The 25,103-nt window shown below is 48.1% G+C and overlaps 1 protein-coding gene across 1 annotated transcript in view; it reads left to right on the top strand.

Annotated features, from left to right (window-relative positions):
* Window positions 1–25,103, top strand: part of MYBBP1A (MYB binding protein 1a) — a 517,888-nt gene that overhangs the window by 154,203 nt on the left and 338,582 nt on the right. The window contains exon 11 of the mRNA XM_086954610.1: window positions 1,630–1,755. Within this exon, the coding sequence (XP_086810736.1) occupies window positions 1,630–1,755 (126 nt within the window). The remainder of the gene's footprint in view (window positions 1–1,629; window positions 1,756–25,103) is intronic.

Here is a 25,103-nt window from a genome sequence, read left to right on the forward strand (position 1 = left end):
GATAAACTCATCTAGGGTACCAGTCAGTTTCTTTACTCCAGCTGCCATGCTTCTGGTCTCTGGGCAGTTCATGGCAGGCCCAATAGATATCCAACAGTGAAGCAGGTGAAAGTTTCGACCAGGTACAAATACCAATCTCGGTATATCAATATCTTACAGGCTCACAATGGTGGGTTACTTCAATATTTAGCCAACTTAGTTATGAAGTCTCGCTGTCCTTGGGCTACTCGCAATCGAGCAGGGTGTCTGGCACAGGCCAGGCTCCTCGGGCCTCTGAGGGCCTAAGAGGGCCCGCCCTTTGCCCGGGCTTCGCCCCGGGTGTCCCGCTCGCGTCCCGTGAAGCTGGTCCTGCGGCGCTTTTGTGCGCCTCCCCTGGCGCCCTCGCGGTGTCACAACGCGCGCCGCCGCGTAGGCTGCTGGGATTCATAGTCCCGGAGCGGCGGCGCGTCCAAACTGCAGGGAAGGTGACTCTCGGCGGTGGCGGCGTGGGTTGTGAAGCCTGGCAAGCTGTGGCGTGTTGTGGCGCGTTGCAGGTAAGTTTTCCGTTTTCCCAATGCTCCGCCGGTCCTGCGGCGCTTTTGTGCGCCTCCCCTGGCGCCCTCGCGGTGTCACAACGCGCGCCGCCGCGTAGGCTGCCGGGATTCGTATTCCCGGAGCGGCGGCGCGTCCAAACTGCAGGGAAGGTGACTCTCGGCGGTGGCGGCGTGGGCTGTGAAGCCTGGCAAGCTGTGGCGTGTTGTGGCGCGTTGCAGGTAAGTTTTCCGTTTTCCCAATGCTCCGCCTGTCCTGCGGCGCTTTTGTGCGCCTCCCCTGGCGCCCTCGCGGTGTCACAACGCGCGCCGCCGCGTAGGCTGCCGGGATTCGTAGTCCCGAAGCGGCGGCGCGTCCAAACTGCAGGGAAGGTGACTCTCGGCGGTGGCGGCGTGGGCTGTGAAGCCTGGCAAGCTGTGGCGTGTTGTGGCGCGTTGCAGGTAAGTTTTCCGTTTTCCCCTCAACCTCTCGAATGGGTACTCAGCAGGATTGTTACATGAATTCTCTTGCTTTGAAATCAGAGAAAGAAAAGTAAACATCAAACTCCCTCGGAAGCCAGAGCCTGACATTTGACCTCTGTCTTTGAATGCACAGCAAAGGTGACCTGATAAGAACAATATTTAACGGCCTGTTTACAGAAACAGTAAAAATGGAATGCTCACAGGAGGGACAAACTCAAGCTGGGCAGCCTAAAGCACATAAAGCTAGCAAATAGAAAGCAAGCAGCTGTGAATTGCAGACCACAAAGGCAATAGTAAGCAATTGGTGACTGACATTTCCAGGAATGCTTTCAGAATGCCCTCAAGTAGTTGTAAGCAAACTAAGCAGCTGTGCTGTCTAGTAGGCTTTGACCGAAAAATGTAATTAATTTCATCCGTATGAAAAAATTCTTCATCTCGTTCCTGTCCGGTTTCATATATATAATAGGTATTCATTCTAAAGTAGATTTACCAAACCATCACAGTGTTGCAGGAAGCCCTTATGTTGCAGTGCCTGGGCTAAATTGGTATTTGTACTGGTTGTCGTCATTTAATGTTTTGATCTCACCTATTATCAGATCACTAATGCCAATTTGTATTTTTTTTATCTTTACTCTAGGTTTCTTTTCTTTCACACATTTTTCGAGATGAAGAAACCAGTTCCTGACTTACCTGAGACTGAATCCCAACTTACTGTTCCTCTTGATGAAAAGTTTCGAACCTTCAGTGGAGACAGCTTTTTTAGGTAATGTGCTTGTTATTTTTGTACAAAGATTTGTTATTGTAGAGCATCCTAAAAAGAAATGTACAGTACAGCCATAAACATACAAAGATATAAAAAAGAAAGCACACTCTAATATGTTTTACATATTATGACATATCTGACCTTCACCTGATATTCACCTAGTCCTAACTGTCATGAAATCTACACTTGTGTGACATAGAACATACATTTAACATTGTTATTATGTTGTAAACCTAAAATGATTTACAAAAAGGGGGTGGTGATGAACAGAGTGTCTGAGTTAAACAGACCACTCTTACCCAGTCCAAAGATCAGGGCTTGATCCATCACCGTTATTTATCTCACTGCCCCATCCCAGCTCAGAACCTGGCTATATGCAAATCAGTCTGTCCCTGGCCCAGTGCATCATGGGAACAGGGCAGACTAAACTACCAAGCCAATTCTTCACCAGAAAGGAGACAAGCTACCGGGGACCGGTTTCTGGCATTTCAGCCTTCTTCGGCCCGGCTTGCTTGAATCCTGATGGAGCAGTGAGAAAGGGACTCATGTCTGAGTATACCCTGCCACACCTATAGTGGCCAAAAACGATTTACAAAAAGGGGGTGGTGATGAACAGAGTGTCTGAGTTAAACAGACCACTCTTACCCAGTCCAAAGATCAGGGCTTGATCCATCACCGTTATTTATCTCACTGCCCCATCCCAGCTCAGAACCTGGCTATATGCAAATCAGTCTGTCCCTGGCCCAGTGCATCATGGGAACAGGGCAGACTAGGGTGAGAGCTTTCTGCTTAATTCAGAGACTCTGTCCCTCACCACCCCTTGTTGTAAATATTTTTGTCCACCCTAAGCGTGGAAGGGTATTCTCAGATGTGAGACCGTTGCTCATTGCGCCATCAGGATTCAAGCAAACCGGGCCGAAGACGGCTGTAATGCCAGAAACCGGTCCCCGGGAGCTTGTTTCCTTCCCAGTGTAAGAATTGGCTTTTGTAGTTTGGTTTGCCCTGTTCCCATCATGCACTGGGACAGGAACACACTAATTTGCATACAGCCAGGTTCTGAAACTGGGATGGTGCAGTGAGCTAAAAAACGGTGTTGGATCTAGCCCTGATCTCTTGACTGGGTGAGAGCTTTCTGCTTAATTCAGAGACTCTGTCCCTCACCACCCCTTGTTGTAAATATTCTTGTCCACCCTAAGCGTGGAAGGGTATTCTCGGATGTGAGACCCTTGCTCATTGCACCATCAGGATTCAAGCAAACCGGGCCGAAGACGGCTGTAATGCCAGAAACCGGTCCCCGGGAGCTTGTTTCCTTCCCAGTGTAAGAATTGGCTTTTGTAGTTTGGTTTGCCCTGTTCCCATCATGCACTGGGACAGGAACAGACTAATTTGCATACAGCCAGGTTCTGAAACTGGGATGGTGCAGTGAGCTAAAAAACGGTGTTGGATCTAGCCCTGATCTCTTGACTGGGTGAGAGCTTTCTGCTTAATTCAGAGACTCTGTCCCTCACCACCTCTTGTTGGAAATATTTTTGTCCACCCTAAGCGTGGAAGGGTATTCTCAGATGTGAGACCCTTGCTCATTGCACCATCAGGATACAAGCAAACCGGGCCGAAGACGGCTGTAATGCCAGAAACCGGTCCCCGGGAGCTTGTTTCCTTCCCAGTGTAAGAATTGACTTTTGTAGTTTGGTTTGCCCTGTTCCCATCATGCACTGGGACAGGAACAGACTAATTTGCATACAGCCAGGTTCTGAAACTGGGATGGTGCAGTGAGCTAAAAAACGGTGTTGGATCTAGCCCTGATCTCTTGACTGGGTGAGAGCTTTCTGCTTAATTCAGAGACTCTGTCCCTCACCACCCCTTGTTGTAAATATTTTTGTCCACCCTAAGCGTGGAAGGGTATTCTCAGATGCGAGACCCTTGCTCATTGCACCATCAGGATTCAAGCAAACCGGGCCGAAGACGGCTGTAATGCCAGAAACCGGTCCCCGGGAGCTTGTTTCCTTCCCAGTGTAAGAATTGGCTTTTGTAGTTTGGTTTGCCCTGTTCCCATCATGCACTGGGACAGGAACAGACTAATTTGCATACAGCCAGGTTCTGAAACTGGGATGGTGCAGTGAGCTAAAAAACGGTGTTGGATCTAGCCCTGATCTCTTGACTGGGTGAGAGCTTTCTGCTTAATTCAGAGACTCTGTCCCTCACCACCTCTTGTTGTAAATATTTTTGTCCACCCTAAGCGTGGAAGGGTATTCTCAGATGTGAGACCCTTGCTCATTGCACCATCAGGATACAAGCAAACCGGGCCGAAGACGGCTGTAATGCCAGAAACCGGTCCCCGGGAGCTTGTTTCCTTCCCAGTGTAAGAATTGACTTTTGTAGTTTGGTTTGCCCTGTTCCCATCATGCACTGGGACAGGAACAGACTAATTTGCATACAGCCAGGTTCTGAAACTGGGATGGTGCAGTGAGCTAAAAAACGGTGTTGGATCTAGCCCTGATCTCTTGACTGGGTGAGAGCTTTCTGCTTAATTCAGAGACTCTGTCCCTCACCACCCCTTGTTGTACATATGTAAACCTAAAATGAGCAAAGTTTCAGAGCATTCTGTAGAAGGCTAGCTTAGTATATGGTGCACGCCTATTTAAATGAAGCACCTTGCACTAATCCAGACAACCCTTATAGTGATTTAAGTAGTCATAGACAACCATAGAAAGCTCTTACAGTGGTAGCTGTGGAGAACAGCCTTCAGGCTTAGTCCAGAAGGAGTGTTAAGCTGCTTGTTTTACCAGAACTAATTATATAGTGTAGGTTACACGAAAAAGAACATCGCAATGTAGTTATACATTTTTTTATGTATTATACACGCTTACTACCACATTGCTATGTCTCCTAGTTGGAGATTTCAACACAATACATACTATACTTCAATTGTAAACTGGTAAGTAAGCACAAATTCACAGTGGTCTCCAGGAGGACACTATACCATATATTAAAAAAGCAATTGCGAACTGCGACTGAATTTGGCATTCGGATCAGGAGACTCGGACCAGGAGACTCCAAAGAGCTGGGTACACAAGGAACTACCCATGGCAAGTACCCCGGAACCCCACGGAGGCTGTGTGCAGATTACTCAATACAAGTCAAGAGTAAGACACAGTTGCAGTTTTAAGGAAGAAGGACTCTGTCCAGTGGACACAGAAGAAACCTTGTGGAAGACAGAAGGTTGGAGAGTCCCCTAACTGTGGATACCCCAGGTGAAAGAGTCTGGTGGATTCTAGATCAGGAGAACCTGCAAGTATAGGGGACAGAGTTTGACATTCGTAGGTGACCAGGAGGCACGGAAGAGCAAAGACCCCCAATGACGGAAGATGCTGATGACGCTGTGGAAGACCAGGAGCCGTTCATGAGCTGTTCCACGTTAGTAGTTAAAAACCAGCGGGTCGGTTTCCGGGGGGAGCATCAACCAGCCTTGGTAACAGCAACAGTCGTGGTAAACAAAAAAAGGTGCAACATTGGGACCAGCTAGGTCCAAGGGACTCGCCAATTGCAGGAGAGTCAGGCCGCAAGGATGCATGGGGAGCCCACTGAAGCCAAAGTAGACCCTCAAGAGGATCCACTGTCCGAAGGCAAAGGAGTCGCAAGAGGATCTCTGGCAGCTCAGCAAAGATGCAGGCCCACGGTGCAAAGGATGTGGTGAAGACGAAGATCTTTGCAGGAAGAGATACTGGAGGCTGGAGCTTCCTGTAGACCGAAGATCTCTGGAGTACAGAGCCAACAAGCCTTGGCAACAGCAAGTTGACACAGTGCCCAGGGGTTCTGCTCCAGTGGTTCTGGTGAGGGATACTGGGATCAAACTTGCTGAGAGGACAGGTCAGGCTAGTCATATTTGCAGAACCACCACTTGTGTTGCTGAGCCTTTCAGAGTCCGTGGGACATCAGGAGCAGCAGACCGGTCGGCTTGGTTGCGGTGCCTGCAGATGCAGGGGAATGACTCCTTCACTCCAAGGGAGATTCCTTTTGGTGTCTTTGATGCTCACAGACCTGGAGAGGAACCCGGCAGTAGCAACGATGAAGAAGACTTGTAGAACAGCGAGACCAGGAACAGCAAGAGTCTTCCTTGCTGCAGTGTCTGTTCCAGGTGAAGTCCAGCGAAGTCCAGGTGCCCATACAGTCGAAGTTGAAGTGGTTTTAGGATTGAATCTTGTCCCACAACGATTCTGTAGAGCCACCCACAGGTAAGCCTTAGGTGCCCTGGGGAAAGGGTTGGAGCGATAAAAGGGTCCCTCCCAGAGGAGGGGCTGGATAGAGGGGAGGATACTCCCATTTCCTTTGTCCAGCATCGTGCCAGAGCCGCAGCCAAGGGCTGCCTGAACTGGCTCCAACTGGAGTATGCAAGGAGGGCACCAAATGTGCCCTTCAAAGCAGTTTGTGGTCGCTGGTTATCGCCCCCACTCCAGCCCAATACACGAAGTTCTGTCGGGAGATGGTCACACCTCCCTGTGACAGGAAACCTATTGTTCTACCTTCCCCTGTTTCGAGCTCCGCTCAGCAGGAGGAGGGCAGAATTGTGTCTGGGGTCGTAAGCAGCACTAGCTTGCAGGCAGCTTGGAAGGCTGTTACCTGGAGTACTGGGGGCTTCCCGGAGGAGACCCCCCTTGCCTGGAATCATACCTCCAACACCGGCAACTATGTTGGGGTATTATTCCAACATGTTTGATATCAAACATGCCCAGGTTCGGCACAGCCAATATATAGCTAGCCATCACGTAATGACACATGGCCACTATATGTGTCAAAATGGCTGACAGCATTAACAAAGCATTGAGAATCGACACTGGGGTTTGTTGGGTAGCCTTGCTCATGCAAGACACCCTCACACTTGGTGCTAGCACAAACTTAAACAGGCTGCAATGGCCGGCCAGTAGTCATTGTTTGAGTGGTCTCTCATGGGTGGCATAAGACATGCTGCAGCCCTTGGGACACCCCTGGTGTGCCTATGCTCTGGGTACCTTAACACCATATACTAGGGACATACAGGGGTACACCAGTAGCCACTTGGGAAGGTTCCAAAGTACTTACCACTGTCAAATTTAGGGAGAAAGCACAGTAACGGGTCCTGATTAGCAGGATCCTAGTCAGACTAGTCCTAAAACAGAATACCCCAGCAAAAAGTAGGGGTAACCATGAAAGCAGATCCTACATTTCTACACATTCTGTGAAGAAAGTAAATGCTTCCTTCTATTTTGTTTTTTTTAAATATCTTTATTGGTTTTTGGTGTTATTGTTCCTTACAATTTTTGTTCTCTTCACATTACAATTTGCATAGTTGTACAAAATAATTAACTTTGAAAACATGTCAACCTGCGTAATATAATCTGTGGGTAGGTTATTGCTTCGCATTTTAAAGGCCCAAATATTGCGTGTCATTACACTTGCATCCTAAATATAACAGGTTCCAGAGTAAGCAACGGCACGGTCTCCTATTCAAAATGTTACAGCCTAATTTCTAACGTGCACTAGTAATTGCTGGTATCTCGTATCAGCGTTGTTGACCTTCAACAATATGTTTAGATACATCCGTCACGCCGTCAGAAGACGTAGTGGAAATCGGTGTGTAGTCGTTTTGATCCCCACTAGTAATACTCCACAATAATAAGTAAGGAAAAGGGATGGGGGTGTACCAATAAAACATTTACTTTCCAATAAACATCTCCTATCTATCTACTTAAACCTAAGAAATAAAAGGGCTGTCAATGTGTCAGTGTTGCAATATTCTTTGCTGGGCTGCATGTTATTACCTCCGTAATAGGTGAGTGCATCAGAGTGAGACTCAGACTTGTGAAGATGTCTGAGGACCAGTAGAGTGACGGTGCTGGGTCTGAAAGGCCTGGGGGCAAGTGATGTACCACATCAGAGGACAGCTATGAAACAGCTCCCGACAGGTGATATCCCTCACCCACTAATGTCGCTGCTCCCAGGAGTTATGGGCACAGGCATGCGTATTATGGGCTAACCTGATGTGTGCCATCCTCATCGTTGGTACTATCTCCCTTGAATGTGGAACATATATTATCCCAATGTTGCGCAATGGGGAACTTGTGCACCCCTGCCGTTTCCTCCCTATATAGTGTTGTGCTCTCCGCTTGGGCCCAGTTCGCGAGAGACCGTTTCCAGCTGGTCAGAACAGGCGGTTCTGAATGCTTCCATCGCTTCGCAACTGTCAACCCTAAGTCCTTAAACTGTGATGTTATTTTATTTTTATTTATTTATTTTGAACGTTTTATATAGCGCGAACAAGATCTTTGCAGATATCAGAGCGCTTTACAGAGCAGGGGATACAATTAGGAGATTGAATAACAGGCCATTAGGTATAGCGTAATTGTAGGTAATAGGCACAGTAAAACCGATACATCAACAATGCAAGTAGTACAAGTAAGTGTGAGCATAGACATTCAGGTAAGTCAACAATACAAATAATACAGATAATCGCAGGGATCGAACAGATAATACAGATCGGTGCAGAGACTTTAAAAATCCACGTTAATAGTTCAAGTGCATTTAGCCATGAGGATAGCTTTTACTTCTTTTTTAAAGAGTGTGATGGAGGAGATAAGCCTGGTTTCAGGAGGGAGTGAGTTCCAGATCCTGGGTGCCATTCCTGAGAAGGAGCGTTTATAAGTTTTTTCCTTCCGGAATCTTCGAGGTTTTAGCAGAAGATTGTTTGTGCCTCTAGTTTTTCTAGAGCCGCCAGAGATTGTCAGCTTCTGGGTGAGGTATCCGGGTGAGCTCAGGTGTACAGCCTTGTGTGTCATGCAGGCAATTTTCAGATGAATTCTGGCTTCAAAAGGCAGCCAGTTCAGGGATTTCAAGTCAGGGGAGATGTGCGAGTGTTTTTTTGACCCAGTGATGAGTCTCGCTGCAGCGCTTAGAGAAGCTCTTAGGGGTGCAGTAGTAGTTAGAGGGAGACCGCAGAGGGCGATGTTGCCGTATTCTATTCGAGGGATGACTAGTGCTTGTACTGCAGTTTGGAAGTCTTTGGCTGGGAGGAAGGGTTTAAGTTTCCTCAGGGTATTGATTTGGTAGTTCGCTCCCTTAGTTGCCTTGCTGATATGTTGCTGCATGTTGAGATTGGTGTCGAGTGTTATGCCTAAAGATTTTGCTGAGTCCACGATAGTGGGTTGGACATTGAGTGCAGTTAGGTGTTTAAGCCAAAGTTGAGTGGTAGAGATCTTCGCGGGAGGTGAGATCAGTAGGCAGTCTGTTTTCAAAGCATTGAGTTTGAGATGATTGTCAGCAAGCCAGGCTTGGGTGCATTCTGATCGTTGAGTTCAGCAGTAAAATGTCTTTGGGGGATTGTAATTTTAGATATAGTTGGGTGTCATTGGCGTACATGTGAAAGATTACATTGGATGCTTGTAGCAAGGTGGTGAGCGGTTCCATAACTAGGTTGAACAGCGTTGGGGATAGGGAGGATCCTTGGGGGACACCTAACGATACAGGTATTGGCGCGGACATCAGGTTGTTGCCTTGAATTTCTGGGACCTGTTGTGTAGGAAGGAAGTGAACCACTTGAGAACTGTCCCAGATAGACCCATTCTTGTGTTTAAAAGTTCGAGTAAATTCTCATGTTTGACGGTGTCGAATGCTGATGAGAGATCAAGAAGGATGAGGAGGCAGGTATCATTTTGATCTAGGAGTTGTAGGGCGTCGTCAATTATGTGAGTCATAGCAGTTTCTGTACTGTGACCTGCTCGGAAGCCTGATTGATGAGGGTTGAGGAGATCAAACTGATCAATGTGTTTAGTCAATTGTAGTTGTGCGCATTTTTCCAGGAGTTTGGCAAGAGTGCGAATATTGGTAATGGGACGGTAATTGTTTAAATCAGATGGGTCGGCTGTAGGTTTCTTTAGTAAAGGTGTGACTTGTCCAACTTTGAGGGAGTCAGGGATGGTTCCTTGTTGAAGTGAGCTGTTGATAATTTTAGTCCAGAGTGGAAGGAGCAAAGGGGTGAAGTCTTTGACAGCGTTAGCAGGGAGGGGGTCCGTGAGGTGATTGGAAGGTTTCAATGTGCTGAGCAGTTTGCCAATTTCTTCTTCAGAGTAGGTGTCAAAGGATGACCATGAAGCATTGTTTTTTGGTTCAGTGGGTTTACAGTGGGGTTTGGAGTAGAGGCTTGCGTCAATGATGAGATCACTCTTTATGTTGTCAGTTTTTTGGATAAAGAAAGCAGCGAAGTCTTCACAGGAGGGTGCTTCGCGCATAGGGCTGAGTGGTTGGGGTTGTTCCTTGGATTGTGTACTGATTAGCTCAAACAGTTTTCTCGGACGGTTTTTTGCTTGGTCGAGCTGGAGGCTGAACAAGTCTGATTTTGAGCGCTTTATTTTCCTGAAGTAGGCGTTTCTTTTTTCCTTCAGGGTTTTTAGGTGCAGTGCAGAGGGAGTTGATCTCCAGGTGCGCTCTGCCATTCGCATGGCTCGTCTATCCTCATTGAGACTCCCGTCGTACCATGGATTGGAGATTTTAGCGGAGACTCTTTTTAGCTGCATGGGGGCAGCCTCATTAATTATTGAGGTCATGGTGTTGAGATAGTGGTCAGTCAAGGATTGGACGTCTGTAGCGCCGGAAGGAGGGAGCAGGAGTTCGCAGCTGTTAGGGGGTAGGGAGTTTGGGTTGAGTTTTTTCAGGTCTCTTTTCCAGACTTTAGGCTTAGAGGATTGCACCGTGTTGAATTTGACCTTTTCGTTGATGAAGAAAGGGACAATATGATGATCTGACCAGTCACAGGGTTGGATAGACTCAAGTTGGATAGCGTCCTCTTTGGAGATGATAAGGTCGAGGATAGAGCCTTTCTCATGGGTCGGGCTGTTGCATAATTGTGTGAGGTCAAGGGCGTCGAGGAAGTTTTTAAGACTATTTACCACCGCATCATTGTGATCGTTCCAGTGGAGGTTGAAGTCACCAAGGTATATTTGGGTGAGCTGTCGTCCGGAGTTGGTTGAGATCATATCCATAATTTGTTGGGCGAAGGTGAGGTTGTCCCTGGGTGGGTGGTAAATGCTGTGAAGAGAGCATATTGGTTTGCCCTCACTGAAAATATCGAGGCAGATGTATTCACAGGAAGTTGGAGAGGGTAGGGAAGGTGCGGTGACTTTCAGAACAGAAAGGTTGTTCCTGTATATGCATGCAATTCCACCACCTATCCTGCCAGACCTGTCAAGTCTAATGATGTGATAGTTGGGGGGAACCAGAATGTCCATTATAGGTGTAGAAGATTTGGTTAGCCAAGTTTCAGTTAAGATGATCAGGTCAAGGTCCAATGTTAAGATGAGATCAGCGATGGCGGAGGAGTGTCTAGAGGCCGATCTGCAGTTGAGGAGTGTGCATTTGAGACGGGGTGTGTCAAGGGAAGTAGAGGGTTCTAGAGAGAGGGGGACTTTTCTAAGATTATTGGGGACGGAGCTTCTGTTGTTTAGTGTGGGGGGTCTATGGGGATTTGAGTGTATCGTGGGAATGGAGAGGTGTGTGGCGATTGTGTTGTTTAGGGGAGCTAGGTCGTAGGAGCGGAGGAGGGTGAGTGTGTCGAGGTCCGAAAGAGGGTTGCATGGGCGCCAGGGGTGATTGTTGCGATTATGAACAGGGATCGCGGTCCAGTGTGGGCGGTGTAGAGTGGGAGAACCTTCCGGGCGGGAGGGGGGCAAGATGGGAGGGGGGGTGGTGGAGCGTGAGGGGTGACTGGGGTGTGTGCAGAGTAGTTCTTTGATGGTGTGCATGTCTTCTTTGATGGTGTGAATGTCTTCTTTGAGCTGGAGGAGGGTGGACATAATCTTGTCCAGCGTGGGATAGGTATTGGTGTTGGGGGTGGACATCAAGGGTGGTGAGTGACTGACCTAGGAATGAGCGAGCGGGTGGGGGGGTGGGTTGGTGTTCATGCAGGGCTCCGTGGCGTCGGTGCACGGGTTGGTGTTAGAGAGGAGATAGGGTTTGAGAGGGGTGGGTGTGGATGAAGTAGGGAGGAGGTTGGAGGTGCAGATGGGGACATTGGTGGCAAGCGGAGAGAGCCGGGTGGAGGTTGAGTGTATGTTAGTGGTGTGGACGTTACTTTGTTTTTCTTGGTTCTTGCATAAATCCCCAATATGCAAACCTCCCAGCACCGTGGCACGTCTGTGTCTGTGTAGAGCGCTAGGGCTATGCATCCTTCTTCCATATCGGCTGCTGTTACAAAAGTTTTTGGGATTAATTGGTCATTATGAAGTGTTACCACCTGTGATATAAAATCATAACATTTATCACTTTGTTCTGGAGTAGTTGAGTTATGGTAACACCTCATGCCTAGGTCAAAAATGCCAGTGATGGTCTCTGAGAAAGAATTGTTACTCTTCAGCAGTCTGAGAACAGATATAAAACCATTTCCAAACAATCTATCCATAGTGAAAAAGATAATTTCTATTTTGCAAAAGTTCAAAATCTTTGTCAATCTGCCCGTCAGTTTATTTTCTAGCACATTCACTCCCAATATCTGACTGTATGATTGAGATGGCAAAGATGCTCAAAGCTACATCCAGATATCTATAGGTGTCTCTGCGTGTAGTAAATGTCCTGATTCTTCAATTGGCCCAGTAGAAACCCCTTCTCTGCAAAATTAACATTGCTGCACCGCTTTGGTTTACAAAACAGCACTTGAATGAACCATAGACTTCAAAAACGCTGTTCTCTTGACAGATGAGAACCAAGAGCGTATTTGCTGTGTTAAGGGTGCGAGGCGGCGGGTATGAGATACGATAATCTGCTTATTTGCACACCTGAACTGCACTGAAACCTTTTACCGAGGCATTACTACTTTTAAACTGCTATTTTTAAATATAAAACGCTGCTCATGCTTTTAAATTGTTATTGATTGTTGTGATGTGTCAAACCTCACCTCTTTGACGCCCACCGTCCAGTCCGCCGGCTCCCTGTTCCACCACGGGTTCTCCCGCTTGACATGGAGGGAGCGTAGGCGGGACTGGGCTCGAGTCACGGGGCAGAGCTCGGGGGCGGGAACTATCCTGCAGAATCACTATTTAAACGGGCATGTGTTCGTCGCGCAGCGGACGCGCGCCAAAGGCAAGCCCGTCTGCGCCCGACCGGGTCCAGGGGCCACCCCCCCTGCCCGTCTCCCCCTTGCTCATAGTTATTCTAGTGAGGAGCTACTTCGATTCAGACCTCTACATTGTATGAACCATGAGCCATTGCTTTTAGACAACATTACAGCTTACTGCCCGACTTGTATGTACTCCCCCTCCCATATGCAATTAGGCATTACTGGGGAGAACGGGAAAGCACAGAACAGAACTGTCGATCTGGACACTGCTCATGACAAACAGTTCAATTTTCTTACTACGAACTGTAGGTCATTGCCTAAGCACAAAGAGGATCTTTTTAATCTTTTAACTGATGTACAGCCGGATGCACTTTTTTTTAACTGAAACTTGGCTGAATGCCAGTTCAGGGCCAGATATTGCTTCAGCCCTCCCCCCAAATTACGCTATAGTAAGGAAAGACAGAGTAAATCAAGTCGGGGTGGCATAGGGATAGTATTTAAAAAAACTATCATTGCAAATGGTCAAATCTTGATTGGCCCAATTGTGAAGCCGGTCTTTTTAAACTCACCTTAACCCCCCAAATCACTTTTTCGGGTGTTTTGGTTTATCGACCACCTGGGGCGGCCGGTGAGTGGATGGCAGCCTTGCCTGACCTGCTTGCTCCTTTCTTAATGGAAGCCGCCATGTTCTCCATTCTCGGAGATTTTAATTTGCATCTGGAGGATAATAGCTGCCCTATGATTCTTAACTTCCTCGCGGACTTAGAATCACTTAATGTCCAATTGAGGAATAATGGTCCTACGCATTCTGCGGGCCATTTATTAGATCCGATCTTCACCAACTTTAATAGAATAGTATGTAAACCCGCCATTCCGACCGTATGGTCGGATCATTTTCTTACCCATTTTATTATCTGGGCTTACAATACTAAAAATTTGTCAGATCGGAAGTAAGATTTCGGAATTGGCAAAGAGTTAACATAAGTGACCTGAATTCTCAATTAATCCACTCTAGCCCCAACATTGCTCCAGGTGATCTTAGAATCAGCGACTACAAAACCATCAACACCTGGCTTGTGACTGCTGCACAGACTGTAGCTCCTTTTACGTTAAGCAAACGCACTTCTTGTTATCCTCCAGCCCCATGGTTCTTCCAAACATTACGTGATGAAAAGAGTAACTGTAAAAAATTAGAGAGGTTGTGGAGGAAAGATTATAATTCTATTAACAAGGAGATCTACAAGCAAGCACTCAATGCCTACCATTTATCCTGCAAAATAGCTAAGGGTAATCATATTAAAGATACTATTTTAGCGGCACAGAGCAACTCTGGCACTCTTTTTAAAGTTTTAAAAAATTTGGCAGGAGCAGCCTCTCAACCAGAACAGCCGATTTTATCTACTTTGCAATGCAATAATATAGCCAATTACTTCAATGAGAAAATTACAAATATTTATTCTCCGTTTAGTAAAAATGAAAAGGACACAGTCCCCCCAAATAACACCTCCCTCTCTAGTGAGAAAACTAATAAGGTAATCACCAAGGAGAATGTACTAACAGATTGGCAATCTATGGACATGGTGACTTTTGTAGCTATCCTTAACAGCATTAGATCTGGCTCTCCTCAGGACCCTATCCCTGCGTCTATCCTAAAGAAGTTGGATCCCTCTATTTTGGTCGTAATTAGATCCTTTCTAAATGATTCACTAGAGGAGGATGTGATTCCAGATGACTGGAAGCATGCTATGGTTGTCCCTCTGCTGAAAAAAGCAGAGGGGGACCCAGAGATTTTTTCAAACTTTAGACCAATATCACTGCTACCTATTTGTTCGAAGGTTTTTGGAAAAGCATGTTAATAACCAGCTATCTAAATTTGTTAATGACAACAATCGGTTGCATTTCTCACAGTCTGGGTTTAGAAAGGGACATTCTACGGAGTCAACCTTACTGGGGGTCACTGAGGTCATCCGAAAGGAATTAGATGGAGGGGGCACGGCGACACTCATTCTTTTAGATTTGAGTGCCGCCTTAGACACCATTTCCCACCAGACCTTGGTCCGCGTGTTGTAGGATATAGGAATACAAGGGAATGCCCTGAGATGGCTGGAAATTTTTTTGTTCAAACGTACTTTCCAAGTCTTCTCTAAAAATAATTCCTCTGACTCTTATAAATCTCTGCATTGGGTACCGCAGGGTTCCATATTGAGCCCACTTTTATTTAATATATATGTTACCCCATTGGCCAAGGTTGCGGAAGAAATGGGCCTTACTATTTATTCCTATGCGGATGACACGCAATTAGTGTTCTCCCTAGCATCCACAGAAAAATTTGATTCCTATCCCCTTCGCTTGGGTCTTCTGAAAATGGCTAACTGGCTCCATGATAATAAATTAAAATTGAATGCTGGAAAAACAGAACTACTCATTTTTGGCAATAATAAGAATCTATGGGGCCCCACTCATTGGCCAGTTGAAATGGGCCCGCCCCCGGTTCAATCTGCCCGTAATTTAGGCATAATTATTGATAACAAATTATCAATGTGTGCTCATGTCACAAAAACGTCCGCAACTTGCTTTGCCATCCTCAAATGGTTAAGGAAGATCTTGTGGCAATTGCCTGATGGGGCACAAAGGACAGTAATGCAGGCCTTAATAGGGTCTCGATTGGACTATGGGAACATCCTTCTCCTAGGAGCCAATAAAGATACTATTAACCGTCTGCAGATTGTACAGAATGCTGCAGCTAGGGTGCATCTGCCTGGGCGCACTAGTATATCTGAGCAATTAAAGAAACTGCACTGGCTGAAAATCGCCAACAGAGTGAAATTTAAAGCACTCTGTTATATGTTTAGGATCAGTATGAATGAGCCCCCCTCCTATTTGTGTAGATTGGCTCTGAAATATGTACCATCACGTGCTCTCCGATCCATGACACAAGCCAAATTTGCTGTACCTAGAGTTAAGCGAGAAGAAAAGGGGATATAGGTAGTGGTCCAGGTATTTAGATAGTGTCGACGTTTCGACTCGTCTTGCGGCCTTGCGGTTAGTTGTGCCTGGGCCATGCGAGTCTTCATCTACCTATATCCCCTTTCTTTTGTGATATAGTGCAGATAATTGTTACATCTTATGTCTGGTAATAAGAACAAGAAGTCCCCTTGGACTAATTGAATGTGGTCAGGTCCTTTGATCCAGCATTTTTTGGCTGGCATTCCTTCGGAACAGTAGAAATTGTTTTTATGAATTTTGTGTGATTTCTTTTTCCTTTCACCTTATCACTTGCACTTTCTTTGACACCCCTTTTCTACTGCACGCTATATACGGGGCAAATTACAATTCTAATTCTAGATGTATAAAAAATATAAAAAAAATATAAAAATTTGTAAATTGCAATACTAATGCTATATATGACAATAGATTAAAATATTGCATATACTTTCGGACCTCGTTGTTGTTGCCAATTCTTATGTTCTCCATTGGTGGGTTTGAGCAGTGACAAATAATTTATGCTCAAAAATTAAATAAGATTTGATTCATTTCTTTTGTGTTAAGTTATAGGTCTCGGACCATTGTTTGCTAATATCAATTTGATACCCAGGTCCAGTACTTTTGGGTTACCCCATTTCTTTAATGGTCAATAAAATTAATAGGGGCGCTATTCTTCGCCAAGCTAAGCGATACGAGGCAGACATCCTTCTCCTACAGGAGACTCACCTCTTGGGTACCAAGGCTCCCTGCCTTGCCAGATTCGGATATCAGATGATATATCATGCAGGGTTTACCAGGGGATCCCGAGGGTACTGCCATTATTATGAACCGCTGTGTCCTGTTTGTTCCCATCAAGCATTGGCTGGATCCTGGGGGACAATACACCATTCTATCGGGCATGCTTCATGGAGAACACATCAACATTGGCAGAATATATGCACCCCCTACACTGGGAAACACTTTTGTAGACAAGATATCTTAACTGTGGGGAGAAATCCCAGAGGGCTTGACGCTCCTAGGTGGGGTCTGGAATGATGTGATGTCACCAGTGGATAAAAGGCTTGGGCCCGGGTGAGAACCCCAAACAGATGGATCCAAATTGCACGTCCTTGCCACTACGCTGGGTTGGTCGGATATATGGCTCGAGTATCATCCCTCTGAGCTGAGCTACACATAAATGTTTGCCGTTCATGGATCACTGTCACGGTTAGATTATATATTCACACCAAACAACTACATCCACTGGATCGATGTTTCCCAGCTTCCCAGAGGATTATCAGACCATTCCCAGTTTTATACCCTTCGCTGCTTCTGTCAGCAAACTGCCGTCTCGACCACTACCTCTGTAGTGCTGTGCACGTCCGTTGGGCGACACGGCCCTGCCCATTTAATGGAACGCCCGCACCGTGGCAGAATTGCCGCCGCGGTTAAGGCGCTATTCAAACTCCGCATTCACTCTCATACACCCCCTTTAGATGACGTATTTCCCCATGGCACCTTCGAGACCCTGAATATCAGGAGATCTTAACCAGGCAGTCTCGGACTATCTCAAATCCAACACGGCCTCTGCCCCACCCAGGTGTATCCTGTGGGAAGCTCTAAAACCCACAATCCGCGTGGTATATATAAGTTTCCGTCCCAATGAAAAGCGCAAACGTTCCGTGCAGTTGCCCAAATTGGAAAATTGTCAGAGGTCCTCCGAAGCGCAGCTCATTATTGTCTCTAGCCCTCCCCTCCAACACAATTTACTCCAGACACAACACATATAGCAACATCTTATTGGCGAGGCGAAGGAAATCTGGTTAGCGTCACCACACCGGATCTACCTGTGGGGGGACAAATCCAGCAAAATGCTCCAGAGTCTTTACCAAGATGAGAAATCTCCAGCAAACATCCCAGCACTACGTGGTGTGGATGGCACCCTTTGCTAGTCTCCAGAGGCAGTTTCCAGGGAGTTTGCTCACTATTTCTCCTCACACTTGGCGCATTAAGAACAGTTATCGGCGGCCTTACACGCTGAATTCCTAAGAGATATTTCCCCTCGAAGGCCTGCTGATCACATGCGCGATCAGCTTGGCGCCCCTATCACAACGGATGAGCTCAGTGCAGCTTTGGCCGCTATGCGTTCTGGTCGGGCCCCGGATCCAATGGATTCCCTAAAGAATTCTTTGGACCCCACATGAACACATTAGGCCCACACCTACTGGAGGCAATATATGAAGCTCTTGATCAACAAATGTTGCCTCAAGATTGGCAACATACAGAGATTGCCCTGTTCCATAAGCCCGGCCGCCCACCGAAGGATCCATCCTCGTATCGACACATCTACCTCATTAACTATGAGCCCAAACTTTTGGGGAAAATACTCGCTGACCGCCTGCTGACCTGCGTGCAGGACTTGATTCATCCGGATCAGTCCTGCTTCATGCCACATCGTTCCACCTGTCACAACATCTGACTGTTCATAATGCCATGGCAATGGCCCCAGAATTGGGGTGCCCCGCGGCTATTCTACTGGCCGACATAGACAATGCGTTTGACTCTCTTAGCTGGTCGTACCTCTTCCAACACTATGAAGTTATTAAATGCAGCCTGCATTGTTTTGCCTACGTACTCATGCACTATACGGACCTAACAACCTCGGTCCGGATTGCAGGGCATCGATCGGCCTCCTTCCCTATCTGCTGAGACACGAGACAGGGCTGCCCCCTATCTCCAGTATTGTTCTCCCTAGCCGTGGAACCTTTGGCGGCTTGGGAATTCAGTGACCCGGTAATCAGAGGTTTTGCAGCGTGAATCTTTCTGGATTCACTATGCTGTGCATTATTCCGCGGTCTTGTGGTTGGGTCCGGATTTGTAGTCTTTTCTTTTTTTTTTTCGTAGACCAGGTGGGCGTCGACGTCCCACCTTTGGTGTATTTCCGGTGACGTCGGCACGCTACCTGCGGAAGCTCCCACTCCTGGGCGCCATCATCAGATTCTTTTTTCCGCGGTTGGGTCTGGATCGTTTCCGAAACGGCTCCAGACATTTTTGGAGAAAGAAGAAGAAAAATACGCACTTTTGCAAGGAAAGAGATTGAGAAGACTACAGGAGACTACATCATCGAAGGGGACGACCAAGGGGAAGAAGAACTTCAAGAACTTCGACGTTCATCGGAGAATGCAAGCTCAGGGGGCCCCCTGAACACACTCCTTTCAAATTCTGCCGTAATTGCCACCACAAGTACGCGCAGAAGGACCAGCACCCGGTCTGCAAACTTTGCCTACCGGTCGACCACAAGAGCGAAGACTGCAACGCCTGCTCCGCCTTCACTCCAAAGACTCTTCGAGTGAGAAAGAGACAGAGGATAGCTAACGCCACCATGCAGGGCAAGGGACAGCCACCGTCCCTTCGAGACCTGGGGCTATCATCAGACGAGGAGGACAACGCCGCCGCCGAACACGAAGGCTACACGGTCGTAGAGACCGATATTACGAAGGCTCCAAAGAAGGTAGGAGACTCTACGGCCCCTAGGGCACCAAGAGTCCCGTGTCTCGAAAAATTGAGGGCAAAACCTCGAAAGCGCCGACGCCGAAAACTTCGGCGTCCACGGCTACACCAAGGCACAGCGGATCCTCTGAGATGGACTCCCAGACGCCGAGAGCTGTAGAACAGCAAAAGATGTCGAAAATCGCCCCCGAGAAGGAGCGTACGACACCGAGGGAAAAGGACCCGAAGGGCCCTTCAGCGCCACCGGCACCGAAGGACCCGAGAGCATGCTCGGCGCTGAGTAGAGCGGCAGAGCCATTCGACGCAGACCACGGTCCCGAAATGGAGAAAAAGAAAAGACGCCTCGAGGCCGAGATGGAAAACATCCTGCAGCGGAAAAAAGATTTTGACGCCAGGATGAAAGAATACATAATCCCGATGAAACCTAGGCTACAGGTGGTAGAGGAAACGTTGAAGGAGGACTACGACGTCGAAGGACAGTCGGTGGACGTCGAGACCTTCAACGACCAAGAAGAGGAGGAGGCCTCCTACTACGAGGAGGAAGGAGACGACGACTGCAGGACACTCCTCGGGTCTGCATCCTCGGAGACTCAGGATATAGATTGGCAGGACTTCGACACCGAGAGCACAGAAGAAGCTGTCGACACGTACCTCTCGAGGCCCTCGCCGCCAGATGACATCGGGGTCTACAACACAGTCATCAGGAATGCAGCTGCAGTTTTCAAAGTAAAACTCGACGAAGAAAAGCAGAAAGCAGACTTCCTTCTCGAGACACTGCTCCCTACACAAACAAGGAGCTAGTTCCTACCCATGCTCGACAGTGTCATGGCACAGGGAAAAGAGGCTTTCAAAGAACCAGCTACATGCAAAGCCGTCACTCCCAGGTCGGAGAAAAAGTATAAACATTCCTCCAAGGACCCACCCTACATCCAGGGATCGGTCTTAGCAGACTCTATCATCGCAGCCACGGCACGAAAGAGGGCCAATGTGCCTACCACTTCTGGGCCACCGCCAGACAAAGAAAGCAAGAGGATGGACCTGGTGGGGAGAAGAATTGAACGTAATGCCGTAATGCACTGGCGCATGGTGAATTCCAATGCTCTGCTCAACAGGCACCAATACCAGATCCTGGAAGAGCTGGGCGAGTTAGTAAAGAACATGCCACAGGAAAATCAAGCAAAGAGCCGAAAACCTTGTCGAAGAGGGGAAGAATGTAGCCAATTCTGGACGGAGCAGACACCTCCAGCAGGCTCATGATGATAGGCATCACGGAGAGAAGACAAGCCTGGCTCAGAATTTCGGGTTTCAAGCCATAAGGGCAGCACAGCATCCTCAACACACCGTTCAACGGAGAAACACTGTTCGGGGCCCCAGTTGACGAGTAACTCAGCCAACTCAAAAAGGATAACAAGACTGCAAGATCCATGGGGGCATTGCAGTTCAGAGGTACTAAAAGGGGCACCCCGTCACAAAGACCTAACTGGAGGGGAAGAAACCAGCCAGGAACATGTTATGTTATGTTAAACTCATTTATTATGCGCACAGATGCTCCAGCAAAGGAGCGTCCTGGCGCCTGACAAGGTAGCAACACAACACAACAGGACAGAACAGAGCAAAAGGAAGGAACTAGGGAAACAAGAAAGTTTTGACAGCTCGACGGAAAGAGAGCAAATCCCTAAGAGCACGGATCTCTAGGGGAAGGGAGTTCCACAACACTGCAGCGCGTACCTGAAAAGAGCGACCGCCAGCCCGGCAGTGCTTGAAGCGGGGGACAACAGCAAGTTCTAGGTCCGAAGATCTTAAAGCACGGACCGGGACATAACGGGACAAAAGGTTGGAAAGGATCAGAGCAGGGGATCCCTTGAGAATCTTATAGGCTACACATCACACCAGGCGTTCCAACAAGCCCACCAAACAGACACCCAGACACAGCAGGGGCAGCAAATACAGGCTCGTTGTTAAGGCGTGAGTGGTAAATGTACACACGTTATGAAAAAATGTGGCGTGACGGTATAGGAGGTCAAAGACCTTGCGGAGTAATGGTATGCGGAGTCAAGGTGGTGCCCCTGAGTGATGTGGTGGTGCCCCTGAGTGATGTGGTGGTGCCCCTGAGTGATGTGGTGGTGCCCCTGAGTGATGTGATGGTGCCCCTGAGTGATGTGGTGGTGCCCCTGAGTGATGTGGTGGTGCCCCTGAGTGATGTGGTGGTGCCCCTGAGTGATGTGGTGGTGCCCCTGAGTGATGTGGTGGTGCCCCTGAGTGATGTGGTGGTGCCCCTGAGTGATGTGGTGGTGCCCCTGAGTGATGTGGTGGTGCTCCTGAGTGATGTGGTGGTGCTCCTGAGTGATGTGGTGGTGCCCCTGAGTGATGTGGTGGTGCCCCTGAGTGATGTGGTGGTGTCCCAGAGTGATGTGGTGGTGTCCCAGAGTGATGTGGTGGTGTCCCAGAGTGATGTGGTGGTGTCCCAGAGTGATGTGGTGGTGTCCCAGAGTGATGTGGTGGTATCCCCGAGTGATGTGGTGGTGCCCGTGAGTGGTGGCCCTGATTGATGTGGTGGTGCCTCTGAGTAATGTGGTGGTGTCCCTGAGTGATGTGGTGGTGCCTCTGAGTCATGTGTTGGTGCCCGTGGGTGGTGCCCCTGAGTGATGTGGTGGTGCCGCTGAGTGATGTGGTGGTACCCCTGAGTGATGTGGTGGTGTCCCCGAGTGATGTGGTGGTGTCCCCGAGTGATGTGGTGGTGTCCCCGAGTGATGTGGTGGTGTCCCCGAGTGATGTGGTGGTGCCCGTGAGTGGTGGCCCTGATTGATGTGGTGGTGCCTCTGAGTGATGTGGTGGTGTCCCTGAGTGATGTGGTGGTATCCCTGAGTCATATGTTGGTGCCCGTGGGCGGTGCCCCTGAGTGATGTGGTGGTGTCCCCGAGTGATGTGGTGGTGTCCCGAGTGATGTGGTGGTGCCCCTGAGTGATGTGGTGGTGCCCCTGAGTGATGTGGTGGTGCCCCTGAGTGATGTGGTGGTGCCCCTGAGTGATGTGGTGGTGCCCCTGAGTGATGTGGTGGTGTCCCCGAGTGATGTGGTGGTGCCCGTGAGTGGTGGCCCTGATTGATGTGGTGGTGCCCCTGAGTAATGTGGTGGTGTCCCTGAGTGATGTGGTGGTGTCCCCAAGTGATGTGGTGGTGTCCCCAAGTGATGTGGTGGTGTCCCGAGTGATGTGGATGTGTCCCCGAGTGATGTGGATGTGTCCCCGAGTGCTGTGGATGTGTCCTTGAGTGCTGTGGATGTGTCCTTGAGTGCTGTGGATGTGTCCTTGAGTGCTGCCAATGTGTCCTTGAGTGCTGCGGATGTGTCCTTGAGTGCTGCGGATGTGTCCTTGAGTGCTGTGGATGTGTCCTTGAGTGCTGTGGATGTGTCCTTGAGTGCTGTGGATGTGTCCTTGAGTGCTGTGGATGTGTCCTTGAGTGCTGTGGATGTGTCCTTGAGTGCTGTGGATGTGTCCTTGAGTGGATGTGTCCCTGAGTGATGTGGTGGTGTCCCTGAGTCATGTGGCGGTGTCCCTGAGTCATGTGGCGGTGTCCCTGAGTCATGTGGTGGTGCCCGGGGTTGGTGCCCCTGAGTGATGTGGTGGTGCCCCTGAGTGATGTGGTGGTGCCCCTGAGTGATGTGGTGGTGTCCCTGAGTGATGTGGTGGTGTCCCTGAGTGAGGTGGTGCAGCAGCACAGAGACTGAAGCTAAGAACATGCAGGGTTGAATGCTACAAAGCGCGTTCAGTTTATCAAAGCACAGAATGACGGAGCTGTGAAAAAGCAAGGGGAAACAGGAAAACACAGGGAGAGTGTATAATGATAGAGGCAGCGAGGGCCGGGGCTTGGAAAGCAATCAAGTATGGGGTCAAGAAGGCACTGAATGGGAGAACACGGAAAACACCCAGGGCCAAGGAAGGAAGATGAAAGCACACTGGAGAGCAGGCGGAGACAAGCTCTCGGCATTGCTGTGGTGGGGGAGCGGGAGCGCATTCCTTTGAAGTTGGGGGTGGGAGAGCGGCAGCCTTTGAAGTCTGATTGGGGGGGAGTGGCAGCCTTTGAAGTCTGATGCGAGGCACAGACAAATGGTGGTGTGTGACGTGGCTGGCGTTGTGCACGCACATAGCTCACATGAACTGTGTCTTATCCGCCGTTTTGGTAGACTGTTCTTTTCCCCTTACTATAATCTCGCTGGAACAATGCGCAAGCGCATTGGCTCAGGCGAGACCTAAAAACAGGGGGGACTCACTCTATACATCTGTCCCAGCTTGAACAGAACATTTGGAGCTGGGTCATTCCACAAAACATATATCTGTTAGCAGAACACCTTCCAGGAGTTCACAATCAGATAGCAGATCTGTTAAGTCGACAGACACAACAGATTCATGAATGGGAACTACATCCGCATGTTCTTCTACCGTTCTTTCACAAGTGGGGTCATCCAGACATAGATCTGTTCGCCACACACGAAAACCCAAAATGCCCAACCTTCGCCGCCAGGTTTCCACACCCGCTGTCAAAGGGCAATGCGATATGGATGAACTGGTCAGGCAGATTTGTGTACACTTTCCGCCACTACCACTAATACCAATAATAATGCGCAAGCTACTACAACAGTCGCTCAAACTGATTTTAGTAGCTCCCACATGGGCAATCCAACCGTGGTACGCAACACTGCTAGAACTATCCCTATTTCCACACCAAAAACTACGTCTAACACCATACATGCTAACAGAGAACCATGGAGAAATCAGACATCCAGATCCAAGCCAACTGAATCAGGCGATTTGGCTCCTGAAGTCTTAGAGTTTGGTTACCTTAACCTACCACCAGACTGTATGAATATCATTAAAGAAGCCAGGAGACCTACTACTAGAGCTTGCTATGCTGCTAAATGGAAAGGATTTGCCATTTACTGCAACAATAACCAAATTGATCCTCTAGATGCTTCCATCCAAAATATCATTTGCTATCTTCTACATATACAAAGATGTAACTTGGCATATTCATCGATACGCCTACATCTTGCAGCAATTGCATCATATTTACAAAATAGACATCTGTCTTTATTCAGAGTGCCTGCTATTAAAGCATTTATGGAAGGATTAAATAGTCATTCCTCCCAGGTTACCACCCTCTCCAGGGTGGAACCGAAATATTGTTCTTACCAGGATCATGGGACCCCCTTTTGAACCTTTACACAAATGTGAACTGCAGTTCTTCACATGGAAAACAGCTTTTCTTGTGGTTATTACCTCTCGTAGGAGAGTTGGTGAAATTCAAGCTTTCACTATACAAGAACCATTTTTACAATTACACCGTAATAAAGTGGTTCTAAGAACTAATCCTAAATTCCTTCCAAAAGTTATTACCCCGTTCCATTTAAACAAATCTGTAGAGTTACCGGTGTTTTTCCAAAACCGAGACTCTGTGGCAGAAAGAGTTCTACACACCCTAGACGTTGAAAGAGCTCTTCTCTATTACATTGATAGAACCAAAGCATTTCGCGAAACAATTGTTTGTAGCTTTCTCTCCACCACATAAAGGCAACCCCCATATCTAAAGCCGGAGTTGCAAGGTGGATTGTCAAATGCATTCAAATATGCTCTCAAATAGCAAAGCGTACACTAACAATTCCTCCTAGGGCACACTCCACACGCAAATTGGGAGCATCTATGGCTTTCTTAGGGAACATTCCTCTAGAAGACCTATGTAAGGCAGCAACATGGTCTACAACACATACTTTCACTAAACACTACTGTGTTGATGTGAAAGCCAA

Source organism: Lissotriton vulgaris, chromosome 2_1, assembly GCF_964263255.1.
Source record: "Lissotriton vulgaris chromosome 2_1, aLisVul1.2, whole genome shotgun sequence".
NCBI lineage: Eukaryota > Metazoa > Chordata > Amphibia > Caudata > Salamandridae > Lissotriton > Lissotriton vulgaris.